Raw genomic sequence first — 21,618 nt, 5'->3', positions numbered from 1 at the left:
CCTGAAGTGGAGGGCTGATCACCTTTCCTTCATGTGTAAACGATCGAGATAACACTGCGTTTATATGAAGCAGTGCCCTATGCACCATTGGGGTGCGGTAAGGGTTTTATTATTATTATTATTATTTAAAACTTAATGTATAATTATTATTCAAAGACTAAGGAGAGTGATGCGATAGCGCTTCTTACTGGAAATCATTCTACTTGAAAAATGAGAAGTAGTGATTACTTCGGCTGTCTTTCGGGTACAGAGTTGGCAACATGTATATTTTTAGAATACAACTTTCTGATAAAAAATTTCAGCATTTTAGTCAACTTACTGGCAAAAAATGCTAAGTAGTAAATATAAAAATGTAAAAAAAAATGCAGATTATTCTAATAATATAAATCTAAACACCACCTACCAAATACATAACCGCAAAACACATTTCACCAAAAATGGTATAAAACTCATATTATTATAAACAATAGGGCGATTTCGTTGCCTAGGCCACATGCTTCGCATGCCTCCCGAGAACCTTAATCAAGCTTGTCTCTTTTACAAGGCATCAGGTTCCCGTCGCCCAGAATGTTCACTGCTGACAATTAGTTGGCAGTTCTCATTTGGACTTTGGAATGCGGACGTGATTTGGTAAGATGCAAAGGAGCTGGTAGCTGACAAAAGAGCCTGGAAGTAATTTGTGGACTTCATATACTCTACGTAGGGAGTGGATATGGATGTATGAAATTATTAACAATTATTTGGAAATAATTCTAAACAAATTAAAATACCATATGAGCCACACAACTCAAGCTAGTATAAAATAGTTTCACATATTTAAAAAGGAAATTGATTCATGGTAGGATTAGTTATTATGTCCTACATATGACCTCTTGACCCTTTTGCACATGAACATATTCAGGCACTACATATGTAATGCAAATGGGGAAAACGTAACATCACAGGTTTATGAACAGTAATAATTAGTAGCACAGTTTTGCAAACTTTAAACAAGTAATGCCATTTTTCACCATGCATAATAAAATATTTTTAAATAAAATTTTACGTAGCACCAAACTTCCAAAATTTTCACACATTTTTCATATTCAGAGTAACATAAAAACTCAAGTTTCATTAATTATTTGAATAGGAAATAATAAAAAGTATAAGTTACTATCTGGGTTTTTAATATATAAGTGGACAAAATTTATTTATTTATTTAAGCAATAATTTACACAATCATCAATCGAAAATATATATGAATTTACGTAATTAATTTAGATCCACATGCAATACAATGACTCCACGATGAGACATCTTTATTAAGCCACACAAATTGGTCAAATAATGTGTACATATGTATATTAAAACTATGCCGTCCGCACGTCTGACTGTGATTCTTTTATTTTGTGCCAGTAGGACTCGTTCAGACCATTTCGCTTAATGCCAGTGTTTTTTTCAGGATTTCAGAATATCATAAATTGTCAAGTTATATCTCATTGTCATTTTCTACGAATTCTCAATTCTGTTTGTCAATTTTCGAGGATATTGGAGTGTCACCGGCATTTGCTTGATATTTTTAGCGGGACACCAACGTAGTGCTATCAGACAGCATAGTGTTGATATAAACACAAAACACACATATTACGTACAGTAGACTCTTGATTTACGGGGATCAGTTTAACTAAGAGGTGATTGAAGCAAAAAGTTTAAAAAGTCCCAAAGACACACATTGTTTTAATATTACATAGGTCAGGTCGTGAGCTACATGACTCATGTAGGTCTCAAGAGTGAGCTATGACACAGAGGGAGGTCATAATATACCTAATATGGTCGCAGTGATATAAGGCATGCAAGAACCCTCGACCTCATAAATAAATAAAAAAATTATAATGAAAGATTCTGTAGTTTGTTTGCGTCTGCCGCAAAAAAAAAGAAAAGAAAATTGTTTTGTTTTCTTAAACCAGCTGTCAGCTGCGTCTTCTATTATATTATATGAGCAAGTCATATAATAGGGACTGGCCCACAGTCTTTGAGATAATGCGGTGAATATGTGCATCTCTGGGCACATTCACAATGAGTGTTATATTTGTATTGAAGTGTCTCTTATGTAAATCCACATACAAGTAAAAGATATTTTTGAAAATATGCATTTCTAAAAAAAAAATTATGTTTTTCTTCACAATCAAAACGAGTAAATAGAGAGTCTACACCATAAAATATTAACTTTTTTTTTAATAAAAATAACAAAAACGCAATACAATACTTTTCACCTGAATACTATAAGGTAATTTGAATACATACGTTATAAATAAATATATATCTTTGTATACATGATTTCAAAATTATGCACGAAGCAAGTTTTATATAGTAATATTTCATATAAATAAAACCCACTGTTTACCATCACGGTATTTCTGAGGTTATATTGTCATTTTTTAAATATTTATTTTAAATTCACTTATCAACCATGAAACATTTATTTGCCATAGAGATGCCGATCTCTATTTATATATATATATATTTAATATTTTAATTTTTTTAAATTTAGTTTTAAGTAACTTTGGTCACCATGATGTAAAAACAAATGATAAAATAGAATAAAGTACTAAAAAATGTCCATTCAACTGTAATATGCCATGTTGTCTAAGCAAAATGAATAAAATCGGTATAATTTTTTTAATTTTATATGTGGATTTGACCCATATGTATTCAACAATAATTATATTATTTTTTATATATCGTCATTTATACTCTATTTCACAGTTTGTTTTCTATCATAATCTGATTCTTAAAAATTTGACAGTAAGCAAAAACATCATGCTTACATTTTAACTGGCTGTACAGAATTTTAACATCATCTCATACTCTTTTATTTTATGTTTCGGCATTCGCTTTGTGGTAATACATGATAAAATTGTAAAAGAAAAACACTTGTTTTTTACCACTTGAGTTTATTTTATTATAATGACTAGTTTAGGAAGCTATGCTTGCATCTTCAGGTCTAAATATAAACTGTATATGATAGTTTATATTAAGACCTGAAGATTTCCATCTTAGCTTCCAAAACTAGTCGTTATAATAAAATAAACTCAAGTTGTTAAAAAAAGTGTTTTTCTTTTACAATTTTAGCTCGTACTTTGTTAAAACCACCTTTACTTTTCACCCTTTATTACAGCTAAATGGACAATACTTTGTGTGCTAAATGAATGATGAAAATCAATGTCTTTCAATTGCTATTGCGATACCCATCCCCCCTCCTATGCACAGTGCGGCGATTCCTTTGCGTCCATTGGTCCTTTCGAGAGCGTGAATCAATGTCACTAAAACACGACATCCTGCAACATAAAAAATAATTTCATTAGTTGATTTCTGCAGTCACTTTGTGGTAAAATCTATCCATTTTTAATCAATGTTTTACCTTGTAAATACCACTATTTCTACAAAAAAAACTATAAAGTTTTTATTTATTTTATGTAATACACCAGTCTGATGATGTCTGTTTTGACTAAACCCAGTCACTGGTCTAAAAAAATATATGTGAAAAAACTACACAGTTGTTATTTTGCTATGTAATACTTCTTCTTCTTCAAACCCTTATCCGCACCCCAATGGTGCATAGGGCACTGCATCATATAAACGCAGTGTTATCTTGATCGTAAAACATGAAGGAAAGGTGATTAGCCCTTTCCGCTTCAGGTACCAGTCTAGGGTAATATAGAAAAAATATTCAATATATTGAATAAATATATGTAATACACCAATCTGATAATGTCTGTTACGACGAAACTAGGTCACTGTTCCAAAAAATATATGTGAAAAAACTATATATGTAGTTGTTTTTTTTTATATATCGTGACGTATCCCTCTTCGAGCTTTCCCCTTTTCCTCCCTCCCATCCCTCTTCCAGGTATTTTTACAAATGTGGAATTTTGTAATTTGAACAGTACAAGTACTTAGTAATACTCGTATATATTAACTTAATGTTACTGATCTGTTAAATTCCCAAGTGTTTGAAAATGATGCGGGATGCATCGAAACACGTGTTACAGTAGATTTTAAGAAATAGTGGTATTTACTAAGTAAAACATTAATTTAAAATAAAAAATAGTATTTATTTATGACGGAATGAACAAAGTTATTTTGCTTCAGATTGATACTACTATAGTATAATCACAGAGTTGATTGTAACTACACAACTGTGTAGAATTATGCATAAATTATGGAATCATACACAAAACCTCGGGTTCGCAACCTCATTTTGGCTCACATGGGGTTTTCTGTGGAGTGGCCTGTCGAAACAGTAAACCAAAAAAAAACATTGATTTAAAAGTAACATTATTCATTTTACTGTAAATAATTTATTTTGCTCCAAACTAACCTTCTATGAGTCTTCTACGAATACTGTTAAAGTTAACACTATGTACTAAATTCATTCTTCTTCTATTCCTTATCTATATCCAATGGTGCATAGGGCACTGCATCGTATAAAGACCCCTAGAGGAGGCCAATCAGGACAATGCTTTGTCATGCATTTTATTTTTAGGTATACAACGTACTAATCATGGTACTGTCTTCTTAATACAAGTACTTGATGGGCATCTATCTCTTTTTTTCGTACAATGTGTTATGTTGTTCATCCCTCCAGTGTACAAATTGAGAAAAAAATATTGATATACACCCTTACTGTGCATGAAAATTCACATCACGTCTCGAAATGTGAAGTGAATTTTCAATAAGGGTCTGCTAGAGCAGTGCTCCACAACCGGTGTGCCGTGAGCTGGAAACAGGTGTGCCGCGATCAAATTCAATGTATTTGACATTTGACATTTTTTCACTATGTGTTTCATATAAAACACATAATACACAATTTATATAATACGCGATAACAAGTTATTTTTCACAATATTATCTTTTTTTGAAAATGTAGAATATACATTTTAATTATTAAGTATAATTTTTTTTAATGGTCCATATGTTAATTTTCGGTGTGTCGCGGAATTCTAGGAAGAATTTTATTGTGTCGTAGGAGAGAAAAGGTTGGTGCTAGAGGGATGAACAACATAAAACATAATATGAAAAAATGAGATAGATGCCCATCGGGTACTTGTATAAAGAAGATAGCACAATGATTAGTATGTCGTATACCAGAAGATGTGTTTGCACGATCCTGATCGGTCCCCAAGGTCTTTTTGACTAAATTATGGATACATTTCCTTCTACTATGATTAGGATCAATCAAAATTCTAGGAAATTCCATTAAACGGCATGAAATACTTGAAGTAATATCGTTATAACGACAACCTCAAACGAAACTCAAGTTCATATTATCAATACAACTCATAAACATTGCGTAAATTGTATTTCCTCAGTATATTAGCACCTAAACACTAAATACATACTCAATTCTTTTCCTGTTATTCACTATTGACACACAAGAATAACGTAGTAACTCATTTTGTAAACATACTAATAAAAAACGATTTAACACATTCACTAAATAAAAAAAATATCAAACCTCATAGAGAGAACCTGGATATTTGTGAATTTTTTAAAATGTACAACTTTGTTAAAAATCTAATTATACTTTCTACTTAAAACATCATATCAAGTATTTTTCTTTGTATCTTTAAAACACATGAGCCGGCGATGAATCCTTATCAGGAGACGTTTACGAGTGCATTAAATATACCAGGTTGAGCCAACTAAACGTGCATGCACATCACACGCTTATATGAGTATATCATTAAAACTGGCGTGAAATACTGACAAAAACTTAAGTGTATAGTTATGCTGATAACTTTCATGAACATTTGAACCGATGCTGCGATATTTACAATTTGATCCGTAACAAACTTAGTAAATGAAAAGTAAACGTAAAACTATTTATAGAACAATATTGATGAATGAAGTTTTGGCAATAATAGTTAAATATATAGCTGTGTTTCCACCATAACGCTGTATAAAAACCTCACATTAACATCCCATATTTGAATCGTAATGTTGTTCTCGCAAACGAGCAATATAAAAGGATGAAATGTTGAACTTCGGATATATGATCTGTCAAAATATTTTACCAAAAAAAGTGGCAATGATAGTGTACATTTTTGTAAATATATATGCATAAATACAATGTTGTAAATTTATCATTAATTTTCATAAATTTGAATAGTGATGATGGTTAAAAAAAATCCTCAGTGAATGTCATTTTTTAAATATAATTTTTTTGTTAAATATATATGCACATACATAAATACATTAATTTATAAATTCACAAACCTAATTGACATTCAAAACATTGTTTTTAACATATATTACCAGCAAAACAATAAAAGCGTGTATACAAAAAATAAATAGTAACCCTTATCCGCACCCCAATGGTGCATAGGGCACTGCGTTATATAAACGCAGTGTTATCTTGATCTTTTACATATGAAGGAAAGGTGATCAGCCCTCCGCTTCAGGTACCAGTCCAGGGTAATATTGAGTAAATATTACAGTGAAAAAAATTACTTATTTTATTTATTTTACCCCACTTGGGAATCGAACCCGGGACCTCCAGAACGGTAGTCGAGCGTGCTGACCATTACACTACGGAGGCGGACAGCCCTATAGCGGGTAAATATTAAGTTAAATATATGCCTCTTTTACTGGGTCATAGTACATTTTCTGGGCATTCCGAAAACATGCACAACTGAAAATTGACGATTTTTGATTTATGACGTTCTTGAAAGGAGTGAGCGATGTGTCATATTGTGCCAAGCCGAGCAATGCTCGCATGTTTCCACTTGTTTGCGTTACATCAGATAAACAACCCAACTGAGCTCGCCAGTTGCCACTTGACGCTCGTAGAAGTTTACCCAAATTTCTTCTATTTTAGCTTATTATCAACATTGTTGTCCGGCAGTTTTTTCATCAACCCCAACCCTTATTATTATAGTAATTAGAGTTGTATACGTAAAAAAAAATAGTACAAGGGGACTATAAAGATATCTTCGTACCTGATGCACCAATAGGATGGCCCATGGCCACAGCACCTCCGCTAATGTTGACTTTATCGGGATCAACGCCCAGTTCCCTGATAACAGCAAGGGCCTGGACCGCAAATGCTTCATTGAGTTCAAATAAATCTACATCCTCCAATTTCCAACCAGCCTTTGAAAGCTGCAAAGAAAAACAGACAACACAAATTAAGGCCTACTACTGTGAGACATCTTATTTTTCACAGTATATTAGGTGTGTCCAAATCCTCATTTACAAATCTGGGTTTCTCCACTTGAGAAATAATTTTTACTTTCAATGCAAACAAGTAGGAAAATTTGTTTGTATTTAATACAAAGAAATGGTGAATGTTACGCGTGTGTAAAGTGATCACTTAAACCAGACTATGACGGTCGTCAGCCCCGTAAATGCCCAGACTTTCATATTCTTCTACATCTTTGATGAGATGTCAAAAAATAATAATACAAAGAATATCGCTTTGTTTTTCCATGAATTATTATTATAATTTTTATTTAAATATAAAAAAAAAATTAGCTATTTTTTTTTACAGAGATCAAAGTGAAAAACAAATAGTTTTCCAAATACAAAGTTCTCGGCATATTGATTTGCATATGTTAATAGTGTTAACAATGTCACATTGGACCGCTGGCGATGGGATTTGATAATTATGTACATATGGCTAAGATCTGAACAAAGAGATTGGTATATAATATTCATATTAAAACATTGGATAATTCCTACTTTTCTGACTTTGAAATAAGGTGCAGAAGGTAAGAATAACCTTTCCTTAACCCTTCCCTTACGGTGCTAAAAACTTCTGCGGTGATAACTTCTGGTGATATGTATTTTGTACACCATATGAATATGTGTTTTAAAAAACGGGAAAAATGTGAATATTCCTAAATGTAGCTTTTATTGGTCATACTTGAAGTTAAAATGTTACAATTTTGTAATGTTAGCTCTGGTAAATATCTAAAAAAGGGGGAAAAAATTCATCGCAAGTACCGCAAAAGCTGGTGTCTGCGCTCTACGTACTCTGTGTATAGGTACACAAAGTACGCCATGCGCACACAGAAATGTTTATTGAATTTCATTTATTTCACATTATCTTGTAATGGTACCTGGAGCGCTGGTCTGATCATCTTTCCTACGTGTAACGATCAAGATAACACCGCTTATATACGATGCAGTGCCTTATGCACCATTGGGTGCGGATAAGGGTTAGGAGATAAAATTTTGACATCTTAACATAGATGAAAAATAATACTTCAGGGCTGCTTTACCTGTCATATGCTGGTTCAAGTGAGCACTCTATAATTATGTAACATTCACCATTCTACCTATCATTGACAACTACACTACTCAAATTTGTGAAATTCATTAATGTATATTGGTGATTTTATCCCAAATCTTCACAAATTATTTATTTCTGTCGCTGCAAATGAATATCTTTATATGTATTATAGTACTTTGATGTAATACATGATTATATTACGGAGGATTACAAAAATTCAGAGCCCGTATCTATTACATTTTATATTGATATTTCCGTTTTAAGAGTCGAGTTGTAGTAAATACATATCACCGGGAGGGAAAGGTTAACCTGTTAACCGGGCGGTCCACTGTCCAATTACGCAACTTGTAACGGGCGCGAATACTGATTCACGCCGTGTCTTAAATTCATGTCGAGACATGTATGGATGACTAATACCTTTGTTGTTCAAAAAATATACGTCCATATATATAATATAATAAACATATATTTCAAGGACGTATTCATATGTCCTACCCGTACTCGATATTGATTACGTTTGACGTATTTATGCTTCGCACCCGGTTAACGGGCTAAGCATCAATCGACCAAACTGGTAGAAATACCTTTCCCGTCCGAAGTGTGATAACAATGAGTTTTCTCGAGTTTTAGATGAGGTGATTATTTCTTCAATACCTACCACGTCTTTGACGGCAGTAACAGGGCCCATCCCCATGATGAGAGGATCGAGGCCGACTTGAGCCACCGCCTTCACAGAAGCCAAAACCTTCAAACCTTTAGCCTCCGCTGTTTTGGCGTTCGTCAGAACAACAAAAGCCGCCCCGTCATTCACCCCGGAAGAATTTCCAGCAGTAACAGTACCATCCTGTGAGAATTAAACAAATGATATAAAATTTTAAAAACTTCAATCTGCCTCTTATGGGTAGGTTATGTTGACATTCATATTGTCGAATGTTGTAATCTTCTTCAAACCCTTATCCGCACCCCAATGGTGCATAGGGCACTGCATATAAACGCAGAGTAATCTTGATCGTTGTTAACACATGAAGGAAAGGTGATCATCCCTCCGCTTCAGGTACTAGTCTAGGGTGATATGAATAAATATTAGAGTGAAAAAATCACTTATATTTATTTGACCCCCCCTGGGAATCGAACCCGGTACCTCCAGAATGGTAGCCGAGCATGCTGACTATTACACTATGGAGGCGGACAAATGTTATAAACAAAGAATGAATGTTATAAACAAAGGCAGTAAGGAAGTAAAATTTAGTTCAATACTTATTTTGACTTATTTGTGAAACCAGTATAGAATATAAACATCACATATGAGTACAGTAATATGGAAAATTGTATAGGTTGTTTTTGTTTTTGTTGTTTTTTGAGGTATACAAATTCAAATTCCCGCAAAAAAAAATATGGTGGCACCCGCCGTGTGGCATGATGCGCCATCTTGTTGAAATCACGGCTCTGTCACATCATTGCCATTCAACTGAGGTACGAAGAAGTAAGTAATCGAGGTTCTGTAGCGCTCTCCATTGACCGTAACGTTATGGCCGGCATCGTCTCTTAAAAAAAATGGGCCAATGATTCCATCTGCCCATAAAGCACACCAAACAGTGACTTTTAACGGATGTAATGTCGTCTCGACAAAGGCTTTTGGGTTTTCTCCACTCTCGATTCGGCAATTCTGCTTATTTATATAGCCATTTAACCAAAAATGTGCCTCATCGGTGAACAAAATTTTGCATTGAAAAAGAGGATCAAGCTGAATATTATTTTCGGCCCATTCACCGAACCTACAATGCGCATAATGGTCATTCAGTCTATTCATGGTGAAATGGCAAAATGTACTGACTACAAATCAGTTGTCAATTGTCAAATTGACAGTCTGTACAAACGATGTCGCCAGTTTAACCTTTCCCTTCCAGTGCTAAAATAAAACACGCGTCCCGGTGTTGGGTAGTCACGACACAATAATAAATTAGCGATTTTAAATCGGAAAGATACAGACATTCATAGCTAATCCCTTTAATTAATTATAAATGAAGTCAAAATTATAATGATTTAGATTTATTTGCTGAAAACATCAAAAAAACCATCTAGAAACGCTCACGGAACAAGCATAGGTCCACTCTTGTCGAAAGCTCAAGAGCTATTGCAGCTAACCCGCTAGCTAGCCAGAGAACATTGAGCTTTGAGCTCCTCACGCTTGCACAGTGCAAGTATGCAAGAGTGAGATGCGAATATAGAGTTGCGGTTCCGGAACACTCTTCATGCGCTGTTAATCCGCCAATTTGTTTCCGATATTCACAAAATACCTCCGATGTACCTGATAAATTCTAATTATTATTAATATTATTTTTTAAATCAATGTGTAAATATGTTACGGAGGAATACCTAAAAATCTAAGCCTAGTATTTACTATATTTATAGAGATATTATGGTTATTAGAAGCAATGTGTACTAGGTACACAATACCGGGAAGGGAGGGTTAAAAACCAAACCTTTAAAAAACCTTCCTACATATAAACCTAATTTATACTGTTTGGAGTTGGAGAAATAATGATCAAACTAGATCAAATAGTCGTTAAAAGCGCCTCTGCGGTATCTACTTACGAACATAAACATTGATAGAGAGAGTAAAAAAGGTGGATGAGAGAGAAAAAACACAAAGAGAGAGTGCCCAAAGAAATACCCGATATATGTAAAATATGCAAGACTATTACAAACTTTCTGAAAATGAATATACTACGAGATCTGTTTACTATGTATAACATTACCTTTTCAAAGCATGGTTTTAGTTTGCTCAAAACTTCTACAGTCGTTCCATGTTTGGGAAATTCATCAACAGATACAGTCACGGGTCCTTTTCTTGACGAAACAGTTACAGGGACTATTTCTTTGACAAAAACTCCATCTTTCTGAGCTTGTTCCGTTTTATATTGAGATTGAGTTGCGAATTGGTCCTGTTCGAGTCTGGATATGTTATACTTTCTTTGTATATTTTCAGCTGAAAATAAAAATAATTTTAATTTCATACTTATTCCTCTTCAAGTTATTTGCTAGGATTACATAAGATGCCACAAATAATAAAACCGTGGATATAAATAAAAAAGTTATAAAAAAAAACAAACAGTCATATTGTACAAACTAGATGAAGCACTAATGTACAGGCACCAAAATCATAAATTCAAAATTTCAAGCACCATGGTGTAGTTGGGAAGATGCTCGAATGCAAAACCGGTGATGTGGGTTCGATTCCTGCGAATTGCAATAATTCTAAAAATATTTATTTGAAATTGGGGTGTTTGTGATTTATCATCTACTTTCCCTTTCCTTACTTTCCAACCTGCAGAAAGTCTATAAAATAGAGGCTTTTCGGGTTATTCCTTTACATTTTTAAACATTTAAAAAAATATATATTACTGGGGAACATATATTTTTATGCGGTACGAGGGAGTTATCTTGTTTAGTTTTCTATTGTATGGTCTGTATATGTTTATAGTGTTTGTTAAGTTTCTTTTTAGAGTGTTTGTGTTTTCTATATTTTTAATTTCTAATGGGAGGCTGTTAATTTTTTTAATTTTGTTGGTTACTTTTTGTGTTGCATTTAGGTATTTTAAAATTATTTTTGATTGTTTCTAATTTTGAGTGATTGTTTTCTTTAAAAAGTTGTATAATTGACGATTCTATGTACTAGGAATTTTGCAAAAAAGGGTTTGTGTTGAGAATGTTGATTTTTGTTTTAATATTACTATAATAATTTTTCTTTGTACTACTTTTATTGACAACATTTTGAGTGTGTCCAAATACTTGTTCACAAAATCTGGATTATCTCCAATTACAGGAGTTATTTTCATATCATTTTTTGACATCTCATCAAAGATGAAGAAGAATATGGAAGTCTGGGCATTTACGGGGCTTACGACCGTCATAGGCTGGTTAAAGTGATTTATTGAGTTTATATTTTATTGAGTTTATTTTTATTGAGTTTACTTTTATTGAGTTTATATTTTGTATGCCTATCCAATTATTCCATATTGCAATTACAACCACAAAAAAGCATATTATATTTTAGAAATTCATAGCATACCTGAGACGCCCATATGTATTTTGTTCAAGGAGTCGATGAGTCCATCGCACAACATCGTGTCAGATAGCTCGCAGTTACCCATTTTGGTTCCAGATCTCATGTAGACAATGTGAGGTGTTAAACTCATACTCTCTTGTCCGCCACAAACCACAATATTCGATCCACATAATACAGATTGGTATCCGAGATACACTGCTCTGAAAATAAGTTAAGAATTTAAGAGAGGGGTTTTTAAATCCCCCTAAAATAATGTTTCACGCGAAATTTGATAATCATTCAAGCATTTTGATCCATATTTTTGCCATTTTTATAATAATACTTAGAAACATTTTGTTTTTTTTTTGTTTTAAAATATTCAACACGTATGATCTTTGCTTTATTGTTCTGATAAATATTTAAACCTCTTTAATTTGAAATACATAGAACCTTTGAAAAATTTATAATTTGGTTGTCAGTCATGACGTAAGGTAGTATGTCCTGTCGTATCCACATATCCTTCTCAATGACTTTTCAATCTATATTGAAATATATCTAATTTCAATAATTGATTCGGAAGTCACTTTGTGGTAAAATCTATCCATTTTTAATTAATGTTTTACTTAGTAAGTACCACTATTTCTTCAAATCTACTGTGACACGTATTTCGATGCATTCCGCATCATTACGGTGTTTGAAAATGATGTGGAATGCATCGAAACACGTGTCACAGTAGATTTTAAGAAATAGTGGTATTTACTGAGTAAAACATTAATTAAAAATGAAATATATCTTTATTAAGAAAATAAAACAAACTTTTGTTTGTGATGACAGATAAATATAATATATTTTTGTTAAGGTTGTTATTTTTATTGATAGAAACTATTCATGGGCATATGCTGTTTTTATTGAGTAATAAAATACGGCGTGTAGTACTTACTACATACAACACTATTAAAGAATTACCTTGAATGAAATCATTCTAATTCACGTCATAGATACAATGCGACTGTATTTGAAATGTATTTCTATGGCAAAAATACATATTTAAGACTTACTTAAGACCAGATCCGCATAGCATATTGACTGTAAAAGCTGGAACAGAGACTGGAATACCGGCTTTGATAGATGCCTGTCTCCCAGTATTTTGGCCTTGACCAGCAGTTAAACACTGAAATTAAATACAATCAATATTTAAAGGACTAAATTTGTGATTTTTGACTACAATTATATATATACAGTATCTACTCAATGAATTAGGGCCACGCAGAATTTCGCGCAATTTCTCAATTCAAACAGGAATAACTCAGAGAAAACCTTGAATAAAACAACATTGAATTTTATTTACACAAGAACACTTTATTACGCTTAAATTATGCATATATTTTCATATAAATATAGTTAGTATTTATTATTTCCACCTTTGGCAGAAATAACTGCCTCAATTCTTTTTGGCATACTTAAAATGCACTGTTTTATCGTGTTTTTTATTTCTTCGTCTTCTGACCTAATTTTTTGAATTTTTTTTTTAGACAGTCTACTGTCGGATTTGGGAATGAGTATACCTTATTTTTTAACATGCTCCATACGTTTTCTATAGGATTAAGGTCCGGAGAATTTCCAGGCCAGGGGAGCAAAGGCAGATTTTTGTTAGACAAAATTTTTATTATTGATTTAGCCCGGTGGCAAGGTGCCCCATCCTGCATGAAGGTGTATGGACCTTCTGTTGGGTCGAGTGTATGGTAGAAGGGCAATAAAATTCGTTCGAGGACCTGCTTATAGGAATTTTGGTTCATTGTTCCTTCCACGAAAAACAACGGCCCAGGTAAATTGTTAATAATACATGACCATATCATTGTTGCAGGGGGGTGTTTGATAACTTTAACCACACAGGCCTCATTGTAACGTTCCATTGGTGTTCTCCTGACGAATCGACGGCTCTCTGTCACGGCTTCTAACCGGCACTCATCACTAAAGATGACCTGAAAAATAATGAAAATTTAAGTTTAATTCAAATATATAAGTTTATTGACTAAAATGATATGTTGAAAATTCAATTTAAATAAATACCTTTTTCCAATCATCTACCGAGTAATTTCGATGTAGCCTGGCCCATTTTAATCGATCCGCTTTCATTCGTGGTGTCAATTTTGGTACTTTTACAGGGCGCCTGCATTTCAGATTTACTTCGTAAAGACGTCGCCTCAGTGTTGATACCGATATATTTATACCCTCTTCTTCCAATTTTATTTTTAATGTTTTTGCTGATGCACTTCGGTTTTCTAAGGCACTTTGAACGATTTTTTGATCAGTCCTCGGTGTTGTTTTTCTAATCTTACGACAGTTCTTTCGCTGATTGCTGGTGGCGGGTGACTGATTTTTTATTGATTTTGAAATTTTGTCCACTGTTTGACGAGAAACGTTTTCTTTTTTTGAAATTTCTCTATTAGATAGTATTCCTAATTTCAGTAGCACTATAACACTAGACTTTTTTTCCTCAGAAATGTCTTTACTTTTTCCCATTTTGTCCTTTTCCAAAAAAACACTTGTGTTTACAAAAAAAAATTATACTTTATGAACTAAAATTAAAAATTAAGTTTTTTTCACAAGACACGATAACTATATAACCTCTCTGAACAAAACAACAATCAGAACTCAAGAAACTTCACTAATAAATGAGATAGGGCTTTTTTTTGAACTTTCAACTATCTGTCTACCTGTGCTAATTAGGGACCTTTCTCAGAAAAAGGGTTTAAAATTTTGTAAACGCTTAAATAATCCAGGTATATTTTACATATTATTGAAGGTAATATACATGATATTAGATGTCAATAAAAAACTTAAAGTATTTATGTAAAATAAATGTAATAATCCAAAAGATTTCAGAGTATTCAAAAAAATAATGGGTGGCCCTAATTCATTGAGTAGATACTGTATATATAATATATATATATATATATATATATATATATATATATATGTATATATATATAGATATATATATATATATATATAACCATATCCGCTCCCTAGGTGGAGCATATGGAGTCCACAAACTGTCTCCAGGCTTTTCTGTCGGCTGCCAGCTCCCTTGCATCCTCCCAAGTCAGATCCGCGTCCCGAAGTTCTGACGAGAACTGCCGACGAATTGTCAGCAGTGGTCGTCTTGGGCGGCGCGAACCTGATGCCTTGTAAAAGAGGCAAGCTTGAAACATTATTTTTTGACATCTTATCAAAGATGAAGAAGAATATGGAAGTCTGGGCATTTACGGGGCTGACGACCGTCATCGGCTGGTTTAAGTGGCCACTTTACACACGTGTAACATTCACCAATTCTACCCATTATTGACAACCACACTACTCAAATTCTTGGAAGTTCTATATATATGAACCAATTTAGAAACCTTATTCTTGAATCACTAGAACTTCACTAGAGACATCTATTGGTGAGATGTAAAGAAGCTTTTTTAATAAGCAGAAACTCTTATATTAGTATGTGAGGTCCGAATCCTGGATTATAATCACACACATGAGAAACGCCAGAAAATACCATTTTCATTTTTATTATTTTTTTTTTAAGCTTATAATTTGACCAGATAATTTATTTACAACATTTTGAGTGTGTCCAAATACACACACTGGACACTGGATTTGGACACACTCAAAATGTTGTAAAAGAAACATTAATGATGTCTATTTCATTAAGCATTACATTGCACATATCGCAGGCTCAATTTAAAATTAAATTTTGGTAGGACTTAAATAAATAAAAAAAAATCTGGTCTGTGCTCCCGGGACTCCGGGAATATTAAGAAATTAATGCAGACATTATTTTGGGTAAATTTGTATAGTGTTATTTATCATTGTTAATGTGGAATTGTGTGAAACGATTCACTAATGTAACTCCACAATCCGTAACTCCTGACAGGTATTGAGAAGATAGAAATTAAAGATATGAGATCTATCCTAACATGATAAGTTAATCGCTTAAGTCTAGTCTAGGTTTTTATATTTAAAAAAAATGTAGATACACATATTTTAATGGCACAGTACCTACTACATCCCGTAACCCAAATTCATGCATTTATTACAAATGACGTTTGTTCTAAGGCACGACATTCCATAATAAACGCTCATCTTGAAGCACAAAGTGGTTAAGGATACATACAAGACCTTACGACATTGAGAAGTAGGAAATATGATCAAATAAAAAGGAGAAGAAAAATTTTATACAGATTTTTATTATAAACTTTTAAGATCGTAACAGGATAATTAACATATGTTGCTACTTTGAACATTGCAAAAAAAAACTATGTTAATTTGTTTACTTAATATGTGTGGTAAATACGAAACGAGTCAAAGTCCACTTACAGATTGGAAGTCTAGTTTTGATTTGACAGTTTGGACCACAGAAGTAAAAGTCGGCTTTTCATTCATATATTTTTATTAAAAAAAACTGATTTTAAAAAGTTTTTGGTATTTTTTCTAATGTGTAAAATCAAAACTTGGGAGCCAATTTAAGACCAGATTTACAGCTGATTTGATATGTCTTCTTCTTCTTCTTCTAACCCTTATCCGCAGCCAATGGTGCATAGGGCACTGCTTCGTATTGACACAGTGTTATCTTGATTGTCGCTTACATGAAGGCAAGGTGATCACCCCTGCGCTTCAGGGACCAGTCCAGGATAATATTAAATAAATATTAGAGTGTAAAATCACTAATATTTATTTCCCCCTCCCCCTGGGAATCGAACCCGGGAAGTCTAGCACAATAGCTAAACACGCTAACCATTACACCACGGAGGCGGACCATATATTTATATACATTGATATTTACCAACGCATTTCTTTCAATGGAGCATAAATATAATTTTTTAATTAATTCAAATTTCACAATACAACTGACTGCGTAATTACTTCTTTATAAATTTCTGATTTAACACATTCAAAGGAAATTTCAATATTTTTTTAAGGAAATTATAATAAATTCACATCTAAAATGACGCAATTTGTTCAGAAGATTCTCTGCACAGATTTGAAATTTGACTGTAAAATGCAAATGTCTTTTCCTATTGTAGTACACATATAGTAATAGTGGATAAAATATATTCTTTTGTGCTTACATGCCCAACGATGACCTCTGAAACCTCCTCTCCTTTAATATTAGCTCTAAGCAAAGCTTCCTTGATGACAATGGCACCGAGATCTGACGAGGCCATTGAAGAAAACACTCCGCAAAAAGAACCTAGAGAAATATTATATTATTGTAATAAAATATATCAGAATACATTTGGTAATAATGTTCGATTTTTTAAACCACAATACGAGATTGGTTGCCTACTTAGCAGTACAATGCACACAGTTATCCATTTTTACTGTAGAGCCTGTTTATCAGAACCTATTGTGGTCTTAAGTCTTTGATTTCTTGCAAATAAAGTTATGCACAAGAAGGAATGTGTATTTGATTACGCATTTTTATCGATTGTTGCGTGGTATGATCGATAATCCTGAAACTATCCGGAACATTGGTCTGTATGTTCCCGATAGTTACCTAAGACAGCGTCGGCATAGATTGTTTCACATTCCTATACACAGAACCAACCTGCCGATGGTTGTGCCTGTAGGAAGAGCTACCGCTATGTTGAACAATATCTCATTGTATATTGATCTGTTCCATGTGTCTGAAGGAGTTTTCCGAAGCGGGATTCTTCTATACCTTTGGCAATAGTTCTTGCATATTTTCGATTTTTGTATGTGTTTTAATGTATACGATTTAAATTGTCTAGTTTGTAATGTATATGTTAATTGAAAATAAATAAATTGAAACTGAATTGAAAATGCCTTGAAAATTTATTAGCCTCGGTGGTGTAGGGTAAGCGTTGAGGTAGGGGTTGGTTTAATAATCCACGTTTTAAACAAGTCCAAGAAATGATGTTTGGAATCCTAAGTACCGCCAAATAACACATTTATCTATCATATTTGCATAACGGATACACTAATGTAGTACAGACAATACTAATACTAAGGTTTGCCTTATTTTCCTCAAAAAAATTACCTGGATAAAAAAAAAACAATAATCGTATAGCATTACTATATTTTTAATATAGCTACATATATATATATATATATATATATATATATATATATATATATATATATATATATATATATATATATATATATATATATATATATATATATATATTTTTTTTTTTTTTTTTTTTTAAATATGTTATTTTAATTATTTATTGATTTTGCATAAACTTTGCGGAGTAACATGATGATTTAAAAATAAAAATACACTTGTATAAGACTACTTTTAGAGTTTATTTATATAAATGCGACTAGTTTTGAGAACAATGTTGACAACAAGATGTTCTCAAAAATATAAAACTTTGAAAAACTACAAAATACAGTTTGTATTTTCACCATTAGATGAAAACATCTATAGTTTTCGAAACTAGTCGTGTTTACATCAATAAATTAATCGGCTGGTAATAAAATGTGTCGGGTTGTGGTCCCGTGGTTAGTGTCGCGGACTCTTGAGTCAGTTTCTCGGTTCGAACCCACTATACCACAATTTGATATCCTTTTCTAATAATGAGAATGAAAAAGTATAGAATTGAAGTATTTTTGTAAATAATACTAACAAAAATATTTCTCTTTTTTTAAAAAAAAAAAGGTTGTATAAAAGTGTTTAATCTTTTAAACTAATATTTCTCTTTTTTTGTTTTATGTTTATTTTTTTTTTTTAAACCCTTATCCGCACCCCAATGATGCATAGGGCACTGTGTCATATAAACGCAGTGTTATCTTGATCGTTTACACATGAAGGAAAGGTGATCAGGCCTCCGCTTCAGGTACCAGTACATGGTAGTATTGAATAAATATCACAGTGTTTATGTTTATGTTTAAACAAATATTTCTCTTTTTTTGTTTAATGTTTAAACAAATATTTCTCTTTTTTTGTTTGATGTTTAAACAAATGTTTCTCTTTTTTTGTTTAATGTTTAAACAAATATTTCTCTTTTTTTAAAAAAAAAAGGTTGTATAAAAGTGTTCAATCTTTATATTTAAATCATGTTACTTTAAAGTGGTAAAAAACCTCCAAAGGGCTTTATAATCATATGTTAATCAGGTAAGGCGAATTGTAATGTTTTACAAAAAACAACTCAACAACAGTTTTTTTTCTAAATATTTACATAAACATCTTTCAATAATAATTTATAGATAGTAAAAATGTTTTGTTTCCTTATGCCATCTCTCAAGCAGTTATTAAATTCACATCTTAATAAAAATTAAAGTTTTCAAAAACATTTTCACACATTCATTAATAATGATATTATATATCAAAGTCCATTAATATTTTGTCTTCAATATAATACCAGACCATTATTTTATTACTTGTTTCCCATGAATTAAAATCCGTGTTTATTGAATAAAATACATTCCGGTGGGTAAATAAAGCCCTCGGAATGATTAATTATACTAGTGTGTCCGGTTGTGGTCCCGTGGTTAGTGTCGCGGGCTCTTGAGTCAGAGTATCTCGGTTCGAACCCACTCTACCACAATTTGATACCTATTTCTAATAATGAGCCGCTTAGGATCACACAAATAGTATGAAATTGAAATATTTGTGTAAATAATAAAAACAAAAATATTTCTCTTTTAATTAAAACTATAATAAATTTTTACTTAGTAAATACCACCAAGTAAAACTTAAATTAAAAATGGATAGATTTTACCACAAAGTGACTGACGAATCAATTAATGAAACAATATTCTAAATGCTAGAATTAATAAATGTTTTAAAATTATTAGCATTTTTAATATAAAATAATAAAGATCTATTTACTGTCTTTATTATTAATATACATAAATTACTAAAAAATAATTTTAAAATAAAATTTTAAGATGAAAACTTGGTAAATACCACTAATTACTTTTCCATACATTTAATTACCAAACTAACTTTAAAAAAATAAATGAAAAGATATTCAAAGTGACTGCGGAATCATTTGATGTAACTATAAATTATATAAGTATACCGCAATGTTCAAATCTATGAAATTTAAATATAACAATTACAAATATTAAGAAAAAAATATGGGATGCATTTGTTTAGTTTTGTTTCTATTTTTTTTATTTTATTAGTATATCTTTGTGATAAGTTTTGCGCTTCAAATGCCAGTCGAGGGCGAGATTTTTTTTACTATTGGTATCTTATAAGACAATACTAATAATAATTTTTACCGAAATATTTACTGTATGTAATCCCCTATTTAAATTTAATACAAATTTAAGTAAATACTTTAAATTCAAATTGACACGCATAACGAGTTTTCTCAAATACCACACGTAAACTTTCTAAATTTCTTTTTAGGATCACGAAAAATGTGGGTCAATTAAAAAATATACGCATGAAAACGGTTTACATGGCATAGAAAGATAATAATAACAATAATAATTCATATTATTTAAAAAAATATGCGTAACTATAATTATAAATACAAATATTTTAAATATATAATGTAATATTTAATATTTTAAAAAACTTCAAAATTCGAAAATATTATATATTCAATACATACCAATTGGACTCCGCGTGGCTGACACGATCACAACTTCAACATTAGCCATAGCGATTTTTTTTAAAATATTATTTCTCTCGAGGAAAATCTCTTCAGAAAATACCCTTAATGAAATTACGCTCACGTAGCACTTTCTGAAAGTATTGACAGTATGCTGAATTGTGATAGATAAATAAAGATATCAAAATTTACTATGAATTTAACACCAGCCACACGTAAAAAAAGAACGAAAATAATAATAACTAAATACGGAACGCAGGACGAACGAAAACTAGTTACACCTAACACGCCGACGACCGCTTACGGAAAGTGACATTAGCAGACGCAAGATTATATTAAATGAACTTGTCTGAAGTTTGATTTGGACAAAAAATTTTGCTTTCATGGGTACCACAATAATAAACAGATACGTTCTAGTTACACACGTTAGTTTTCCGAAAACGTTTTCTGATTCTGGAATTTGGAGATTTGGAAAAAAGTATTTAACTAACTAACTAACCATCACACCGCTTCCTGCAGGGGTAGGCAGGGAGAATCGAACGCCACACTGTCTTGTCTGTGCAAACATTCTTCGCCTTTTCCAAATTCATGAATCTCCTCATACATACCCGACGATTATTACGACTCCTGACCCGGCCGCTTTCAAGTATTTGACATACTTGACTGTGCCAAGTTTTCCTCAGTCTTCCTCTGCTTCTTTTTCC

The 21,618-nt window shown here is 32.1% G+C and overlaps 1 protein-coding gene across 1 annotated transcript; it reads right to left on the bottom strand.

The window, feature by feature from the left end:
* Nucleotides 1-2,592: 2,592 nt before the first annotated feature.
* Nucleotides 2,593-21,240, bottom strand: Acat2 (Acetyl-CoA acetyltransferase 2). The gene is made up of 8 exons (XM_088278257.1): nt 20,915-21,240; nt 17,447-17,568; nt 13,382-13,494; nt 12,348-12,544; nt 11,035-11,264; nt 8,934-9,119; nt 6,981-7,143; nt 2,593-3,317 (listed from the first exon to the last, which is right to left on the bottom strand). The coding sequence occupies exons 1-8, from the start codon at nt 20,961-20,963 to the stop codon at nt 3,199-3,201; spliced, it is 1,179 nt and encodes a 392-aa protein (XP_088134383.1). The 5' UTR covers nt 20,964-21,240; the 3' UTR covers nt 2,593-3,198.
* Nucleotides 21,241-21,618: the final 378 nt, after the last annotated feature.

This window comes from Brachycentrus maculatus, unplaced genomic scaffold (genome assembly GCF_059751285.1).
Source record: "Brachycentrus maculatus isolate JH-2025_06_01 unplaced genomic scaffold, ASM5975128v1 h1tg000055l, whole genome shotgun sequence".
NCBI lineage: Eukaryota > Metazoa > Arthropoda > Insecta > Trichoptera > Brachycentridae > Brachycentrus > Brachycentrus maculatus.
This window is presented reverse-complemented; position numbering and strand designations above follow the sequence as displayed.

What these genes read in the sequence shown, in the direction of transcription:
- Acat2 (XM_088278257.1), bottom strand. Translation starts at nt 20,963, where the DNA reads ATGGCTAATGTTGAAGTTGTGATCGTGTCAGCCACGCGGAGTCCAATT. An exon ending in AGCCACGCGGAGTCCAATTG is followed by an intron (nt 17,569 to 20,914) that starts GTATGTATTGAA and finishes ATATTTCTCTAG; the next exon opens with GTTCTTTTTGCGGAGTGTTT. An exon ending in CCATCCTATTGGTGCATCAG is followed by an intron (nt 3,318 to 6,980) that starts GTACGAAGATAT and finishes TTTATGTTGCAG; the next exon opens with GATGTCGTGTTTTAGTGACA.